The sequence below is a fragment of the Vespula vulgaris genome, chromosome 5 (assembly GCF_905475345.1).
Source record: "Vespula vulgaris chromosome 5, iyVesVulg1.1, whole genome shotgun sequence".
NCBI lineage: Eukaryota > Metazoa > Arthropoda > Insecta > Hymenoptera > Vespidae > Vespula > Vespula vulgaris.
This window is the reverse complement of record NC_066590.1, coordinates 653,941-670,749: the sequence shown is the minus strand read 5'-3', so window position 1 is coordinate 670,749 and position 16,809 is coordinate 653,941. Positions and strand designations below refer to the sequence as shown.

The window sequence follows — 16,809 nt, the reverse complement described above, 5'->3', positions numbered from 1 at the left end:
TAGAAATAAACGAAAAATAGTTTAAAGAAAGTTGTCGAGTAAAAATTTTCCAAATTTTTGCTATGTCGATCGATTTAAGATTTGTGAACGGTAAACGGGTGTACGATCGCGTGCATTCTTATAGGGAAGGATACGTATACGGCATTTTTATGAGTGGTTCTCCTCGCAAAATACTAGTTCTCTTTCATCGTGTATGTGTATTACATATACGGAAAGATACAGATGCATCGTATGCACAAATGCAACAGGACAACGGTTGGGGAAGTCTCGAAGAGAACATGTAGGTATATAAAGCCTGAGGAAACCGAACTGGATATCAGTCTTCAACATGTTGCGTCCACTGCATTTCGTAAGTGATTCTTCTTAAATATCTCAAAAATATTAAGTTTTATTTAATTCTTTTTCCCGGAATTAATTTGTTATGGTGTTTTCCTTTTAAATTAAAATCGATTTAATGGAACGCGTTTAAAGATTTCAAAGACATTTATTTTATCGCTAATTACAAGAGTATGTAAACCAATTAGTCGACTTCTACTAATATGTCGCACGTCGATGATTGTTCTAGGTGCTGCTTTTATTGGCGATAACCTTTGTGGTGTCCGTACCGGTGCCAGAACAAGTAGCTGAGAACGGACTAAGTAACTTAGAGGAAAGAGCCGAAGCAAATGATTTAGAAGCAGACGCTAGCTTTTGGGGGTGAGTTCTAAAACAGAATCTTGCGAATAGAAATCGTTGTCCGAAAGGATCTCTTTCAAGTTTTACGATATACAAATATTTTTCACGTGTGTTATCGTCCGTGTACACGCGAATGTTTTTGTATGCAACATCTGTTATGCGTATTGGGTTTACGTGATTTGTCTGGCATACTAACATCGAAGTAAACAGTTGTGTTCCACGTGACGAGTATAAAACCAAGCGCATTTGCATTAGATTCAATTCGAAAAAGGAACATTGCTTCTGTCGTTTTTTTCGATATAAACACTACAATTTTTATAAAAATTAGTTTACGAGTTACAATTTGAAGTGTAACTTTGCTAAAATAAGTAAGGATGAAAGCATGCGTTCTAGAATTATCGATCTATTATTAATTGCACGATATTGCAGATACTCAAGACCATGGAGATATGGCTGGGGTGGCGGATTGTACGGCAGAGGATGGGGTTGGGGTGGCAGAGGCTGGGGTGGCGGATGGTACGGAAGAGGATGGGGTGGCAGAGGCTGGGGATGGTGGTAAAATCAGATGTTTAAGGAACATTCTGAATTCGACCGCACAATTTTCAATGTTATATGTATATCTGAGAAATCTTAGAAATGTAGCAAAGCAAACAATGATTAAGTATATTATTAAGAAACGTTCACGTTACTTTTAATGAAAAATGTAAAAGGAACAAGAAGAAAGCATATAAAAGAGAATAAATATTTAGCGATTGAAAAATGAAATTTCGTTCTATATAATTCCCAATGATATTTTATTTGTCGACGATTATCCTTAAGATGATTTCCTTTAAATATCAAATTCGCTAATGAATATTCTAACGAAACGTTGTCACGAGAATTTGAGGAAAAAAAAAACATTAAAAAAAGATTCTGACTCAATGCATGCATAAGCTAAGACAACGTATATACGTACAAGTATTTTCTTCATGTTTTTAGATATATAACACTAGCAGATAATAACGTCACCATTGAGACACACCTAGTTATACCAAGAAATACAATGGTGGGTACATTAACATTGATATTCACGAACAACTGAATACAACATGGAAATAACTCGAAGGTCTAAGGAAAAATGGATAACGAAGGATACGGAGGTTGAATTTATAAGATTGTAACTTGGAAAATATATTACGACAACGTCTTGACGTATTACACAGGTCCAAAGATGGATTATTTTGGTTTACCAGGTTAATTATCGTGTTCGCTGAACGTCATTGTACGATTAGCATGCTCTCCTTTGACGTCATTGTTACATATAAATACTCAATAGCTCTTGCTTTCCTCCATAAACTTATCGTGAAGCTAGTACGACGGATCTACGATCGATACTGATTCTCCAGCATCTGCTCCTGCTAAAGAAAACTACGAATAATTGTTAGATAATAGAAGATCGATTGATATTAATCGAAAATGGTAAGGAAAAAAATTATATTACAAAAAAAAAAGAAATAAAAACGTGACATGGTATCATAATGTTATAAAAGAAGGAGATTGAAATGTTTTCTTTGAAAAATTCAGAGATGAAGAACCGTTTGTTCTTTTTACTTTCAGATCGTTACCAAGGTTTTCGTTTCTGTATTCTTTCTCGCTGTAAGTTGCTCCTATGCGTCTCCGATCAATAGAGCATCGATCTTCCAACCGGTAATCGCTGTTCCGATCTTTCTCGAGAAGAAGATGAATGTCGATGTACTTCCCAGCGAAGAAGGAAAAGAAGAAGCTGTTGCACCCTCCGTTCTCCTCGTTGTTGGCTATTTAAACGATGAAGAAAATGTATTCTCAAAGGATAACACCGACTTGGACCAAAACAGGATCGAGAAACGCAACGCAGTAGCCGAAGAAAATGCAAACGATGATCTCGAGACAGCAGCAGGCACCAACATCCTTCGGCCTCTTTTCGTTTATCGTCAACAACTCGCTTACAGACAACGTCTAAGAGAAGCAGTTCGTCGTGGAAATCGTTTTTGAATCGAATATATCAAGATTTTGAAACTTTTGTGCGACGACCTGTACATCGACTGATATATCGATAAAAGAACGATCGATACGATTGACGAGAGATTCGATTCTTCATAGATTTAAAACGTGACGAGTATTATTTATTAGAAGTCTAATGGTGAAAAGCAACTATTGTGCTCCCTAATTTGATTTTAAGAAGCATATCAAGTGGCTTACCAAAGAGCGAAGAAGACAAGGATTGATCGAAATGAGATCGACGAAGAGACCAAGAGCATCGATCTATCCTAATCTATTGGAGAACATAGAGGAATTTAGGATGATAGGGAACGATACTAAAAGTATCCTTCGGATACGATTCACTTGATGAAATGATCTTTCTGTTTTTACAAAAAGTACTTGTAAATCCGAAGACGAGAGATTACAAAAATTTCATCCCGAGGATTCACCCAGATGGAAGAAAAAAAAATGTCGACTGACTATTATCACGAAAATATTTCCTACGAAAAAAAAAATAGATTTTAAGCGCCAATTTTTAGAAGATAAGAAGCTGTTACCAAAGTACGACGTATTATACGTACGTCATATTCTTGAAATGTTCAAGTATTTATGACTATTGTGATACGAATATGTTAAATATACTTATAATTAAAGTAATATAAAATAATAAGCTAGTGTAATATAAAATATTCGACAATAAAGATATTACTATTTTATGTGATAAAATATATTTTTTTTCTTTATGTTTCAAACACAGACACATGTAGAATACAATTATATATAAAATAAGTTTATTTCATTAAATGAAAAAAAAGAAGTAAACTTATATATGATATTATACATCAGTTAACGACCTTGTTACCTTCCAGAGAATATTGGATATTTGAGGAACCTCCGATAAGATTCTTTTTTGTAAGCTGGTCTCTCTTCTTTTTTCTGCCAGTCTTGTCGTCGATACCAATAAGGTATCGAATAATATCTATCTTCCTCCGTATTAAGATCTTCTTCGACGTTCGAAGAATGTTCGTCCTTGACGTCGATCAAAGGTGTTGACCAGGTCGATATTTCATTATTGACGTCACGATATAGACGAGCGACTACGAGACTGGGATCAAGGAGAATATCCTGGAAGATATCAACGGTTTTGGATGCATCTTTTCCACTCGTTTCCGTTGATTTGTTTGTATCTTCGGTTGCAACAACGACGGAAGTTGTTGTTGAATTTGTTGACCTCATCGAACTCGTTGTTTTCGAATTTTGACCTCCAACATAATGATTGACACTGAATAAGGATAGAAGACTTAGGGCAAGAATAATTCTAGTCATTTTGAAGGATCGTTATCTTGTAGTATTAGGTACAGTTATTTGTCGACTAACTTGTTTCTCGGATAACTTGCTTCTTTTATAGTCGAGAACGTAGGATCTTTACTAAGTCGATGGTCAAACACTTTGAAGTTTTGGTGGCATCGTTAATCGTGCGCTAAGTGACGAAGCGTTATCTCGGAACATGTTCGAGATGCATTTTACAAAGTTCATATTTAAAAAAAAAAGAAAAAAAAGAAAGAAAGAAAAAAATAAAAGAAGAGTAGGTAAGTTTAATGACGAACTAATATCGACGATCTTGAGTAACGTAGACTTGCTAATTTTGTCGATGTTGTAAAAATTGAAAATTGGATCATCGTTTGGAGTTTAGAAATTTGGATATTTCAAAAGTCACGCGTACATCTTAACGAGCTCTAAGGACTAATAATAATCTAAGGTACCTTCTAACATAACGGAGAACGTTTGAATGGTCAAATAAAAAATGTATTAGGAGTAAAGTAGATCTTCAGGAAGTCATCTCTACTGCGTACCTATCAAAAGTTCCACTTGGCAAATGTAGATTATTGATGGATCGCACGTACGGTACACACGTCATTTAGCAAACTGGCGATAATTTTTTCAGCACCTTATATAAAACCCGAACTGACCGTTATTAGAGACTCAGAGGAGTCACAACTTTTGGCTGGAGCTGTCTTTAAATGCGTTGACTTAGAATCTAAGGAATTCTCACCGAGATGAAGTACTTCTCGTCGGTACGTTGACATCTGTATAAAATAATATGTAAAATAATAACGCCGATTTATATTACTCGTAAAACGCTCGATTTCAGAAAACAGTAAAACTTTCAAATCGTAATTGATATATTAATGGATTTCTAATAGAAAAAAATTCAGTGTTTTTAAATATTCTCTAGGTATTTCTAAAAAATGAATACGTTCGATAATAGATAAGAGTGATATCATATTAAATATCATTGCATAATAATATGCAATATAATAAGATCCGTTCCAAAAATCTATAACAGATCGAATATCCGAGATAAGACGATACTTATTCATTCGTTGTTATATATTAACGCTTCAGTTTAAATGGACACTTCTGTTTCCTGGTTTGACATTGATGCTTGGAGGAGACCATGGTTATGCAAAGCCTCTGAATAGCGAGGATGTCGAGAGCCTGCTTCCTGCAACCCCGCAAACTAAGAACGAGACTGTGGCTGCCATTGTACAGGATCCAGTTGTAAAGAATGCCGTACAATATGCCGTCGGTAATGGATCTTTATCAGGATTAGTTGTTAAGAAAAACGTTGTTATTATCCCTGCTAATACGCCTGATCAGGTTAGTAAAACATTTAATACTTTGTTAATTACTACAACAAAGACTTTATTAATTATTAATAATCGTTTTAGGTGCTCTCCCATAGACAGCAAATTTTCGTAGCTCCTACGTCGCACTTGGAGGACATTCGGAAGAATATCACTGAAGACCTTCAAACGGAAACCGAACCACCGGAAGACGATCAATCGGAAGAGTCAGTACTTACATATCAGCCAATAATTGAGGACGATGCAAATGAGGTGCGTACGCGTTGGAGGCAAACGACGATATAAACGATGATGAAACGTACAATTTCTATTTATGGATTATAACATTTATATTGACATCAAATTCTAAGAATGAATGTTCTAATCGATACACAGAGAATATATTATATTTATATAATTTTTATATTTTAAAGAATTATCGGATGTTTCAGAAAAGTGAAAATACTTGGTATCTAGAGAACTATGCCACTACATTATCCAACGATCTTGTAGAAGATCGAAACGATACTTACGAAAAATTGAAAGCCATTTTACCAAGTATAAAACCTCAAGTCGAAATGCCGGAAGGTACAGTTACGCAAAAAATAGATATTTCAAAAATCGCCGAGAAGGATATACCGATACCGGTAGTTGCGGTGCTCGATCCTTCAAAGGAAACGAATGATAAGATCGAGAGCTCGATCGTCGCTTTATTACCTAATGTCAATCCGACCATTGAGGACGATCGACTGAATTATTTGAATGCTAATCGCGAGGAAATTCGAAGAGACGTGCAACAATTCATCGAGGAGTCTTCGCTGAGTGTCAATCCGGAAATTTGGAAACGTTCTTTGGAGAATGAAGTCGAGGTAAAAAATATGAATGATTGAGAAAGAAGTAAAAAGGTACGAATATATGCGAATAACGATCATCAGTGATTTTTATGAAATCTTAATTGATTCGTTTACAGATCGGATCATCTCCTACTACGTACGATTCACAGGATAAAAATTTAGATTATCTTGCATCTGAAAAATTCAATTTGCCGACGATCATTCTCGTTCCACGAGATGCGAACTCGCCCTATCTCTGGCTAACAAAAGATGATAAAAATGATCCTTCGAAGGATAACGAGGAGAATATGAGCACCGCAGAGGATATCATTTTTAGGCCGTTGTTTAGATTTCGACAAGAATCACATCATAGATCTGATGCTTATAGCGATCGACGATATAATTCCTATCAAAGTTACGATTCCTATCCAAGACGTCGATACAGACCACGATATTCCGACGATTATTACTAATTATTAGTTGTTAATAAGAAAAAATTAGATGACTCGATCGTTATGTAATCCTTTGAAAGTTTAGAATATTGTTGTTATGCGTTGTCCGTATCTAATTTATAATGTTACGTTAATAAATTATATCTCAACGAAATATCGTAAGAATTAATTTTTATTTTAATTCTTTCTCTTCTCTCTCTCTCTCTCTCTCTCTCTTTCTTTTTCTTTCTTCTTCTTTACACAGAGACGCTTTCAAGATGAATATACCATAAAAACTTGTCGTTTATATCTCGCATTTAATACGTCATCGTCGTTGTTCGCTTAGTCATTGATGAAACTAGCTAATCGCAATTAATCTGCGTAGTCTAAACGATGCGTACACGGTTCTAATTGTACACGACGTAGTATTTAGCATATTTAAAAATATTAGAATCTCAAGAATCTTTGAATGTTTATATATTTGAAAATTTATCTATTTAGTTTCAAGATCAACAAATTCGTTTAATAACAAAAGTTCCATTTTTATCTTAATTCGATCTAACTTCCATTATTAATTATGTCATCGCAAAACGCGGAACATTAACGCGCAAATCGTTCTGCGAAAAGCTATATCGATAAGAAATTAATTAGATTGTGCTTTTCCAAACATGTCTTTCAAAGAAACATATCTCTTCTTAGTTCCACGATTCTTTCTTACCATGTATTTACTGTGTATTCAGTTTATTTACTGTGTATTATTTACTTACTATGTATTTAGCTGATTCATGTGTTTGGAAAATTTGTGAGCAAAGTAAACTGAAACAATGACGTTTTTATTTTTCTTATTGTCTTAATACCATTGGCTTCGACGATATATAATAATTATTGGCAATCCTTTTTCGATATCTTGACAATTAAATGGCCAACTCGACTATAGAGAAAAAAAAAGAAAAAATAAAAAGAAAAACAGGTAAATATATACAATCGTGGAATAATTAGAAGTCGTAGTTAGTGTGGCGCCGTTAATGCCTGCAAGGGAAATGATTAGTCATTTGATCCTATCGTCACTCATTCACATTTCAATGACCGAGGATACGAGTAAACTCGAAACAATGAAGCTTCTGTTCCGCGATCTACCTGCTTTTACATATCTATGTAAAAACGGATGAATAGATACTTAACACCTGTTATTTGCTCATAATTACATATCGAGATATTTCAGATGTACTAGCAACGAAATTTATTTAATGTCACGCTACTCTTAATCACAAAAACTAACGTGTAAATAATCTCGAATGTAAGTAGATCAAAAGATTAAATTTCGACCGCGAATGAATAAAAGATGTAAAAAGAGATACTAGTCGTTTTATAAAAGTGTGTCATATCTTCTACAAATTTAAGGGTCAATGGTATAAATTTCAACAGTGCTTTCACCTGCACGTATCTTTCGAAGTCTTCTCTTCTCTTCTTTCTCTCTCTCTCTCTCTGTCTTTTTATTCCGTTTTCTTTTCTTCTTTTCCAAGAGCTCCTTACCAATCTATGAGTCATGAAAGAAGCTGAAAGGTTCGCAAAGCGGGATTTGTACCAGGAATGAAACTATTCCCCCCTCTGCAATGAATCTGCATACCAGTAAATACACATGTGAGAATAGCTTAATCGTGTGTTTCAAGATCACACAACGCGATTATATATAAGCATCGTTCTCTCGATATTTGCTCTCAAACGTTGTTTAAAAGTCATCGACGAAAGACGTACCGAGATAAGAAAACATATCGTAATTTTATTAATCTACAAGAGAAAGGGGAAAAGCTTTCCGTAATCTGCATCATGGTAAGCAACGATTCTTTATCGGTTCTCCTTGAACGGTGCTTTTATTTCCTTCTATATTTTTTTTTCGTTTATATCTAACGTTACACGCATAATGTATATTGATGCCCATAATTAGTCATTTCTATTATATATATATATATATATATATATATATATATATATATATGTTATTTCAATAGCGATTTTTATTAATACTTTATACGACTACGATATTGGCATGGAGTACCGCAGAATTTCTGGACGATTCTCCCGCATATCCAAAAACTGATCTTAGATCGGAAAATGTTAAAGAAGGAACACGATCATTAGGAAGATATTTCAACGATGAAGCTAATATCAAAAGACCCCATATAAATCGTCGGACTGGATTCGATGGAAAGGTTCGAAATATCAATATCGAACCGAACGTGAATAGACCAGGTATTAGAGCTTATGGTTTACCGAAGACGGATTTAGAAGATAATGGTTTGATCGAGAGAATCAATGTTGCGGAATCCGTAAGAGGCGACGAACAATCGCGAAATTCTCGAATCGTATGTGTTAATTTATATAAATGAATTATTATTTCACATTAAAGAGTAAAGGTTTATAAAAAATGAAAATATTTGTAATTTTTCTAGGTGGAAGCATATGGTATGTCTAAAAAGCAATTGGACGACAATGGTAAAATCGAAAGAATACCACCTTTGGCTATTTTAAAGAACGATGAACGTAACGATGATTCGTTGAGAAGAGTTTCAAGATCGATTTCTGAAGAACCTAAGGACGAATCGAAAGATCTCGAGGCCCAAGATGCGAAAGTCTTCAGGCCATTATTTGTCTATAGACAGCAAGTAGCAAGAAGACAGAAATTGAACGAACGAAAGTTTTATGGCAAACTATCTCCGTATAAATATAGGTCGTCGGAATATCGATATCCTGTTTACTGATTTGATTAAAAATGAATCCGACAAAAAATGAATTCTTTATGAACATGACAAATGCATGCATGCATTCGATCGAAAAAGCCGAACAAATTGCGAACATTCTACCAAATATTAGATACCTTAATTAGTTTTATAAGGGAATGAGATTTTTCTAGCATAATTTACTAAAGAAAAATATTGTATGAATATATTTCAAAAATATTTTATTGAAAAAGAATAAAAGAAGTTAACAAAAGAAAACTGTATATATTTTCGTGATAGATAGATACGACAAATATTCAGAGTGGCATGCCGTTCATTAGACAAATGAATCTATTCGGTATGCTATGAAAAATATGTTACGATTAAAAAAATTTTCGTGATTTTATCTTTTCGGTAAGACGATTTGCGTCTTAAAAATTCTATGCTGGTTAAAACGACGATGTCGAGGATACGATTTGTCCTCGTTAATTCAAATTTTTATAAGAACTCTGTAAAAATTAATCGCAAAGAATATTTAGATTTTCGAAATAACCTATGCGATCTTAAATCGTTATCATGTCTATAAAAATCAATCCTTTTTCCGATTGTGATAAAATTGTGAATAAAAACGATGAATCTTTCGTTCTGGAAAACTACAGGGAAAAAAAGGAGAAGAGGTAAGTACATCCAAATTATCATAAATTTTTCTATAGATTCCTAATAATCGTTCGATTAAAGCTCGCAGATTGTTTCGAAATTAAACAAATTGATTCAAAGCGTGATTCTACGTAGTTTGGATGGACTCTTAATGATTGCGATACTACCCTACGTTTGTTATCAATGGGCTTCTAGAAACGAACGATCATTGATTATTCTAAAAGCGATCGTCGAAGTAAACTTCTATATTATGCTATTTCTTTGTATTTATATTTTTACAATAGACAAAAAATAAAACTAAATGTTTATTTTTCAGATTACATTAGAATTAATAATGTGGTTTATATTTGCCGGTGTATCCATTCTTATAACAGCGGCGTTTTTAATGGAAGAACTTTATTTCAACCAAAACGACAACAAGGACGTAAAATCGTCGAACGAAATTTCTAAAAAAAAAGAATAAATCGAACATTGTATTTCATAGTTTAATCCGTATTTCAATAATAAAATTTATTATTCAATTAATTCATATTTGTATGAATAAGATTCTAAAAATCTACGAAAATATTCTATTTTATGATATCTATGATATTTATTTATGGTTGTAAGAGTGAATCAGCTCGAAAAAATATTCGATATTTCGATCCAAAATATTTTGATCAGGGATGAAAGTTCAAATAAAATTTCAATCTGAATATATCATTTGTTTGGAAATAGAAAATTTGAAAAAGCTAAAATATTGAGAAATAGAGAAATTGAATTAAAAAAATGAATCAATCTTTGACAGTAGTATATGCAATCAAAGAAGATTCGTTTTGATATCAGTGTTACAATTCTATTCATATAAAACGGACTTGTAATTGTTTCACACAGCACGTAGCTTCTCTGAAAATAATTCATACTAAATAATTCATTTTGATAGTATTGTCTTGCGAAGACGTATGTGAATCGAGTATGTTAAACTTTGAAGATTTCTATTAACCTTTCCTATGCTAATACTTCTATGAATTAAAGCAAAGAAACTTAACGATCATGTATGAACAAAGTTCATCAAATGTGAAAGATTTTTAAACGTTTTTTTTACAACCGACTCAATAAATAACTCATTATTTCAAATCATTGAATTCTTTCGTAATTTTGTTAAAAAAAAAATAAAATAAAATAAAGAAAAACAAAAGGACCAAATGACCATTTTTAGATGACCTTGACAAAACCTGTTCGAAGTACATACTGCTGACGTAGACATAGAGTTTTTTCGTACTCATTGTTAGTCGTTCGCTGACCACTCTTGAGGAATCACGAAAAGCAGACAAGAAAATTAAGCATCTCTCTTTGTTCTTCTTGAATTATAGTATATGTCTATAAATATATAACATTTATTTTAAGTAAATTTAAATAATGAATAAATTGAAATAAAAGTCACTTAAAATATTATTTAATGTATATTAATTATTACTCTATGCGTTCTTTCGCTATTGGGGAAACCGCGCGCTTTTTTTTTTTTCATCCATGAGTAAACTCATTAATAATTATGTTATGATTGACTTTATTTATTTATTTTTTATATATATATATATATAGAAAATGAAGATTTTTATCCTCGTGGCGTTAATTGCTCTGGGTGTTGAAGCTGGTAATTGGAGACACGCCGAATATTCACAGTGGCCGATTCCACAGGGTCAAACATTTCGTAGAGGACCTGTTAGAAATGTGTATCATCAAAATGGATTTTCCCAGTGGAATCCACAACAGTATTATCCACGACAGAATTATCCACAACAGAATATTAATGTCGACGAATCTTTTGCTACTGCTGAATGGATTTGTAGAAATCCAACAACAGGTGACATGGTATGTCACGTAAAAGTATCAATAGTTTTACGTGAAATTAAAATTATTTTACATTACAAATTTGATAATAAATTTTTCCAGTTAATAATAGCATCAGAAACGAAAGATCAAAGGGAAGAAACACTTGACAAATCTTTTCAAAGAAATACTAATTCTCATAATATCCATTCGGCGGACGAAGATCTTAAAAAAGAAAATGATATGAAAAATCACGGAGGAGAAGGTCTTATTGACGTAAGGGTCGGAGTATAATAATATCTTATACGGATCATTGAAAAGCAATCGGACATTTCCAAGTTTTGAACATTTACATATTTGTATCTAAACGATCAGAGATAAATATAATCATAAATATAACAAGATCGTAGAAAAATATCTTTGTTTTTAAAATAAACTGGAACTCGCATTATAAATATGTAACATCGTTATAAATTTTGTGCCAAATACCTTCTAGTTTTAAAATTAACCCTCCATAAACCAATTTTTCTCGAATCTACAAAAAAATTATATAATATAGAAGTATTACTTGTACTAGTATAATTATACCCATTATATCAAGTACAGTATATATTTAAAAAATATTAAAAATTATGGATATGAAGTAACAATGCATTTTTTGCGATAAGATGAGATAAAATCTACAATATACAGATCTATAAGTATGTTCAATGGCATTATAGAGAGTTAAATTCATATTCGTACGCTTTAATTAAAATTTTTTTTTTCTTTTTTTCTTATAAACATTATTAAAACATTTTTAATTTTATAGAAAGTTTAGAGGAATAAGTTAGTAGCAAATCGTATAAAGAATATTATATGCTTGTTTGTTTTTTATACACATATTTAACAATATATAGGTTCATCAATTTCTATCGTTGAAAAGTATATCATTTATGATTAAAGGATCTTTGGTTGTACCAAAAGTACATATATAAGTATAAAATATAAAATAATATACATACAATAATTTTTGAAAATCTCAATCATATAAATTCTCTGGAATCATTCTTGCAATTGCGATTCTATGTGCACGTTTCTGAAGAAATAAAAAAGAGAAAAATTTTACTATAGAAATATTGATTTAATTATCCAATTAAATTCATTTCAATTATGAATAAAAAATTTATGTGTAACGTACAGGTACAACATCAGAATTCGGAATGTCATCATGAGGACCTTTTCTCCTATGGGGTATTTTTGGTAACAAACCATTTGTAACTAATTTGATGTTAGGATTTTTTTGTCTTATTTCTCTTTCAGTTTCTTGTGCTATTTGTAAAACAGCTTTTGCATTTATTACGTGATTGTCACTCCATAACGGACATCTAAAATTAAAAAATATATAAGATTATTAATGTACATGTTTCTCTATGTAAACATTACGACGATACAAATAGTATTTACAGATCTGTTTGCGTGGAACCTTGACCACGAAAATGTTTGTAACCATTGACTGGTTTATCACAAATATAACACATTTCAGCACCACAAACACAAACCATTTTATTGCACCCTTCTTCTTTAAAGAAAGGCCGGCTACATTTGTAACATTTATGTATAAGGGCCTCTGTCATTTTTTCTTCTAAATAATGATGTGCTTTTTCAGAATCAACTTCATCACAATTTAATGGTACATGATTTAATTGTTTACATAATCTAAATAAAAAATGAATAGATTAAAATCTATAAAACGCTTCTAACTTTAAATAATATCATAGAAGAATTATACTCACCTACAAGATTCTTTCATGCAATCGGGATTAAAGCATTTAAAAACTTTATCTTCCGGAGGCGGTATAGATGCGAAATGACAAAATGGACAAGATATCAAACCTTCTAATCCGGCTGCCATTACTTCTGCTTCTTGTCTTTTTCGAAGTAATATACTAAAAGTTGTTGGAGAAAGTACCTTTTGAAGTATTGATAGACTAAACTCACTTGTACAGTTTACAAAGCAATGGATATGTGTTTCACTTTCTGCTAATTTCAGTTCAGCACCTTTTATGATACAGGTATTACAAAATATATGACCATTATCACAACTGGAACATTTAGATGGCATACATTCGTCGTCGAAACAGCATTGGCATTCAAGAAGACCGTTACTCTTCTATTATACAATTATAAATTAACATTATTATATAAATTATTAAGAGAATACACATACTCATACTAGAAAATATATTATCGCAAAGATATTTACCTTGAGTCTCTGAAATTCGATAGTTTCTTCCTGTTGTAATTTTTCTAAATATGCTAGTATCTCTGATCTATGTTGTATAAATGTGAATTCCTGTAAAAGAGGAATATCTTTTGGTGGTAAGTACAGACTTTTACGTTTTGTTTTCATCTCAGGTTTAATTTTATCTAATTCCTTTGCTGTTAAAGTTAAATGGTGTTTGTTATGTCCATATACAAGCAAAATAGTACTGGTCTGTAAAAACATTTGAATGTTAAAAGACAAATGAAAGCTGCGAAAATGAGTAAAAGTTATTCATGCTGCAATAATTATAACATTGATATTATTCCATGTAATTAAGCATACCTTTAATTTGTTATAATAATACTTGAGAAACTCAAATGCAATTAAATTAAATGAACATTGTCTTTTTGGATCTTCAAAATGAGTAAATGGACATGGATATATTTCCAAAAATTTGTCTATTCTAAAGTCAGTAGTATATTGTTTTTGCTGCTCAGTTATTTTTCTTTTTGCTAAATATTGTTCTCGTGTTGGATAATCACGAGTTTCAAGTTTAGATTGTACAAATGCTTTCAATTCCTCTGGTTTGTTGTGTATATTTGTCACGATATCTCTTAAATAAATCGGATCTGCATCTGGAAATATTCCTAACATATTTTCATATTGTTCATTTACATCACATACCGCTTCACTTGTTTCTGATTCTAAATTTACATGCGGATACTTATCTCCCGATACAAGTAAATGTTCAATCAGTTCGTGTAGCAATATGGATTCATCTGTTTCTTGAGAATCATTGAACGTGCATATCGATTTAATGTAATCAGAATTCACTCCAGGAAATATAGATAAAAGTTTATAATAAATTCTTGTCATTTCAGGAGAAAGCTTTGAGTCTTTTATATTTTGTATTTCTGTTACTGAAGAAGATTCACAGAAACTTGGTTTCTCCATTTCCGTTACTTCCAAATTTGACGTTTCAGCTGTTATATTAGCTGCTGTTAAGATATTTAATGATTTTTCTTTAAATTTATTTAATGTTGACATAGCAATGTCAGCACGCTTTGATATTGTTATTCCACTAGTACTTGGTACATTCAAATCATTGTTTGAAGAAGGCACAAACTCTGTAGATCGTTTAGAAATATCAGGACTGGATATTAATACTTTGTTGTCTTCGCTTGTAATCGTGTCTTTTATGATAGGAAAAATAACAGAAGATGTAACTTGATCTGAAGAATTATCTGCATTAACTTCATTAGTATTTTTGAAAGACTTTAAACATGTTTCACTTTCAGCTAACAAACAATTTTGCGTTTCCTTTATATCAGGAAAAATATTTGTGCGAGATATATTTTCATTTATTTTACTTGTAGATTGTGTCGGTATTAAGTTCTTTACAGGGGATAAAGATTTATCATTGCTCGTAACTTTCATTTCATATTTACTAACGTACGTTAATTTAGCAGGAGCTAAGACCACATTATTAGTACTTGGTATAAATAGTGATTGCAATGGAGGTACACATTTAGGAACTATTAACTTTGCTGGGCGTATTATCGAACTATGACTAATTGAAGAAATTGACTTACTTTCAGCATCATTTAATTTTTTTTCCTCTACCTTAGAATTAATAGATTCTTTAATATTAAAATTTTCTTTTTCTTTTGATGATACAGCACACAATGCTTTAGTCATTTCTATATTAGTTTGCACTTCATTAGGTACAATGTCAAGTTCCTTAGACATACATCTTTTTTGTTCAATTTCACATATATCATCCGTTAGTTTTCTTTTCGACGATACTTGTGGCATTGGTCTCTTATCAGGTAATAAATCCCATAACGCAAGTTCGCAATAATTTTTTGCATATTGATTCTTTTTAAGCGTTTCCAATATCAATCCAAACTCTATGTCTGGCAAAAGTGTTGATATTAATGTAGCATCTTTACGCAGCTTATGATAAATGCTATTTTCTGTAGAATTTTCCATATTATTTATATCTTTACTACAACCTGGAATAGGACTTCTTAATTCTCTCGAATAATCCGTTCGATCCTTGGATATCTCATCGATATTTCTACTACCATTCGATTCTTGAGGAATTTCATTAAAGTCTAAATTATTGTTTGGATCATTATTATTTTCCTCTAATATCTCTATATTATCAGATACCATACCAGAAACTTCTCCGTTGTACGGTGGTGAAGAAGTTATCACAGAAGGTGAACGAGTTTCAATATCCGAAATATCCCAAACGGTAGTCATGTAGTATGTACCGTCTTCATCACCTGAATCACTTGAAAATTCAATCATATCTGATAACTCCATACTAGTTTCCACTTCTTTTTCAATATTTTCATCGGCATCTTGTATCGATATATTATTTTTATTAGTAGACAGTTCTGTTTTTTTGCAGACTTCTTGAAATCCAGAATCCGAAAAATTCATATTAACAAAGATTATATTTATTACTTTGTCTGCTTTCTTTACTATACAAACGAATCCACGATTTTGTACAAATTCACACAAACATAACAAATTCTCATAAATTATAGCATTTCATTCTTATATATCGTTAGTAATATTTTGTCTATGAACGACTTCAATATATGTTATAAATTTCATTCTAACAAGACAACGAGAAATGTTTCTTATAAATTTATCCTTCTGTTCGTTTGAACTCCTACCGTTGCTAGTAGTGTAAACAACAACAGTATATTAAAGCGCAGGAGAGGAAATGGATTCTAGAACATAATAAGGAAGTATCTAAGCCCGTATCTGAAAGATCTTAACTCAGTCCAAGGGATTCTGATT

At 32.0% G+C, this 16,809-nt stretch overlaps 6 protein-coding genes across 7 annotated transcripts; 4 read left to right on the top strand and 2 right to left on the bottom strand.

Annotated features, from left to right (window-relative positions):
- Positions 1-207: 207 nt before the first annotated feature.
- Positions 208-1,440, top strand: LOC127064267 (neuropeptide-like protein 32). Its single transcript, XM_050995095.1, has 3 exons — positions 208-349; positions 566-696; positions 1,105-1,440. The coding sequence occupies exons 1-3, from the start codon at positions 329-331 to the stop codon at positions 1,232-1,234; spliced, it is 282 nt and encodes a 93-aa protein (XP_050851052.1). The 5' UTR covers positions 208-328; the 3' UTR covers positions 1,235-1,440.
- A 1,961-nt stretch (positions 1,441-3,401) lies between these two features.
- On the bottom strand, positions 3,402-4,733 carry LOC127064266 (uncharacterized). Its single transcript, XM_050995094.1, has 2 exons — positions 4,527-4,733; positions 3,402-3,955 (listed from the first exon to the last, which is right to left on the bottom strand). Exons 1-2 carry the CDS (start codon positions 4,589-4,591, stop codon positions 3,532-3,534), a joined length of 489 nt encoding a protein of 162 aa, XP_050851051.1. The 5' UTR covers positions 4,592-4,733; the 3' UTR covers positions 3,402-3,531.
- On the top strand, positions 4,660-6,739 carry LOC127064263 (uncharacterized). The gene is made up of 5 exons (XM_050995075.1): positions 4,660-4,748; positions 5,080-5,334; positions 5,406-5,573; positions 5,753-6,169; positions 6,271-6,739. The coding sequence occupies exons 1-5, from the start codon at positions 4,731-4,733 to the stop codon at positions 6,604-6,606; spliced, it is 1,194 nt and encodes a 397-aa protein (XP_050851032.1). The 5' UTR covers positions 4,660-4,730; the 3' UTR covers positions 6,607-6,739.
- Positions 6,740-8,226: 1,487 nt separating this feature from the next.
- On the top strand, positions 8,227-9,506 carry LOC127063896 (uncharacterized). The gene is made up of 3 exons (XM_050994192.1): positions 8,227-8,394; positions 8,574-8,927; positions 9,015-9,506. Exons 1-3 carry the CDS (start codon positions 8,392-8,394, stop codon positions 9,321-9,323), a joined length of 666 nt encoding a protein of 221 aa, XP_050850149.1. The 5' UTR covers positions 8,227-8,391; the 3' UTR covers positions 9,324-9,506.
- Positions 9,507-11,513: 2,007 nt separating this feature from the next.
- On the bottom strand, positions 11,514-16,758 carry LOC127063882 (uncharacterized). 2 transcript variants are annotated; one of them, XM_050994163.1, is made up of 7 exons: positions 14,335-16,758; positions 13,993-14,223; positions 13,523-13,899; positions 13,194-13,445; positions 12,928-13,114; positions 12,752-12,825; positions 11,514-11,637 (listed from the first exon to the last, which is right to left on the bottom strand). In XM_050994163.1, exons 1-6 carry the CDS (start codon positions 16,441-16,443, stop codon positions 12,769-12,771), a joined length of 3,213 nt encoding a protein of 1,070 aa, XP_050850120.1. In that variant the 5' UTR covers positions 16,444-16,758; the 3' UTR covers positions 11,514-11,637; positions 12,752-12,768. The 2 variants fall into 2 exon arrangements, with proteins under 2 accessions (XP_050850120.1, XP_050850119.1); XM_050994162.1 differs by lacking the exon at positions 11,514-11,637 and having other exon boundaries at positions 12,375-12,825.
- Positions 11,523-12,164, top strand: LOC127063897 (uncharacterized). Its single transcript, XM_050994193.1, has 2 exons — positions 11,523-11,789; positions 11,871-12,164. Exons 1-2 carry the CDS (start codon positions 11,523-11,525, stop codon positions 12,039-12,041), a joined length of 438 nt encoding a protein of 145 aa, XP_050850150.1. The 3' UTR covers positions 12,042-12,164.
- Positions 16,759-16,809: the final 51 nt, after the last annotated feature.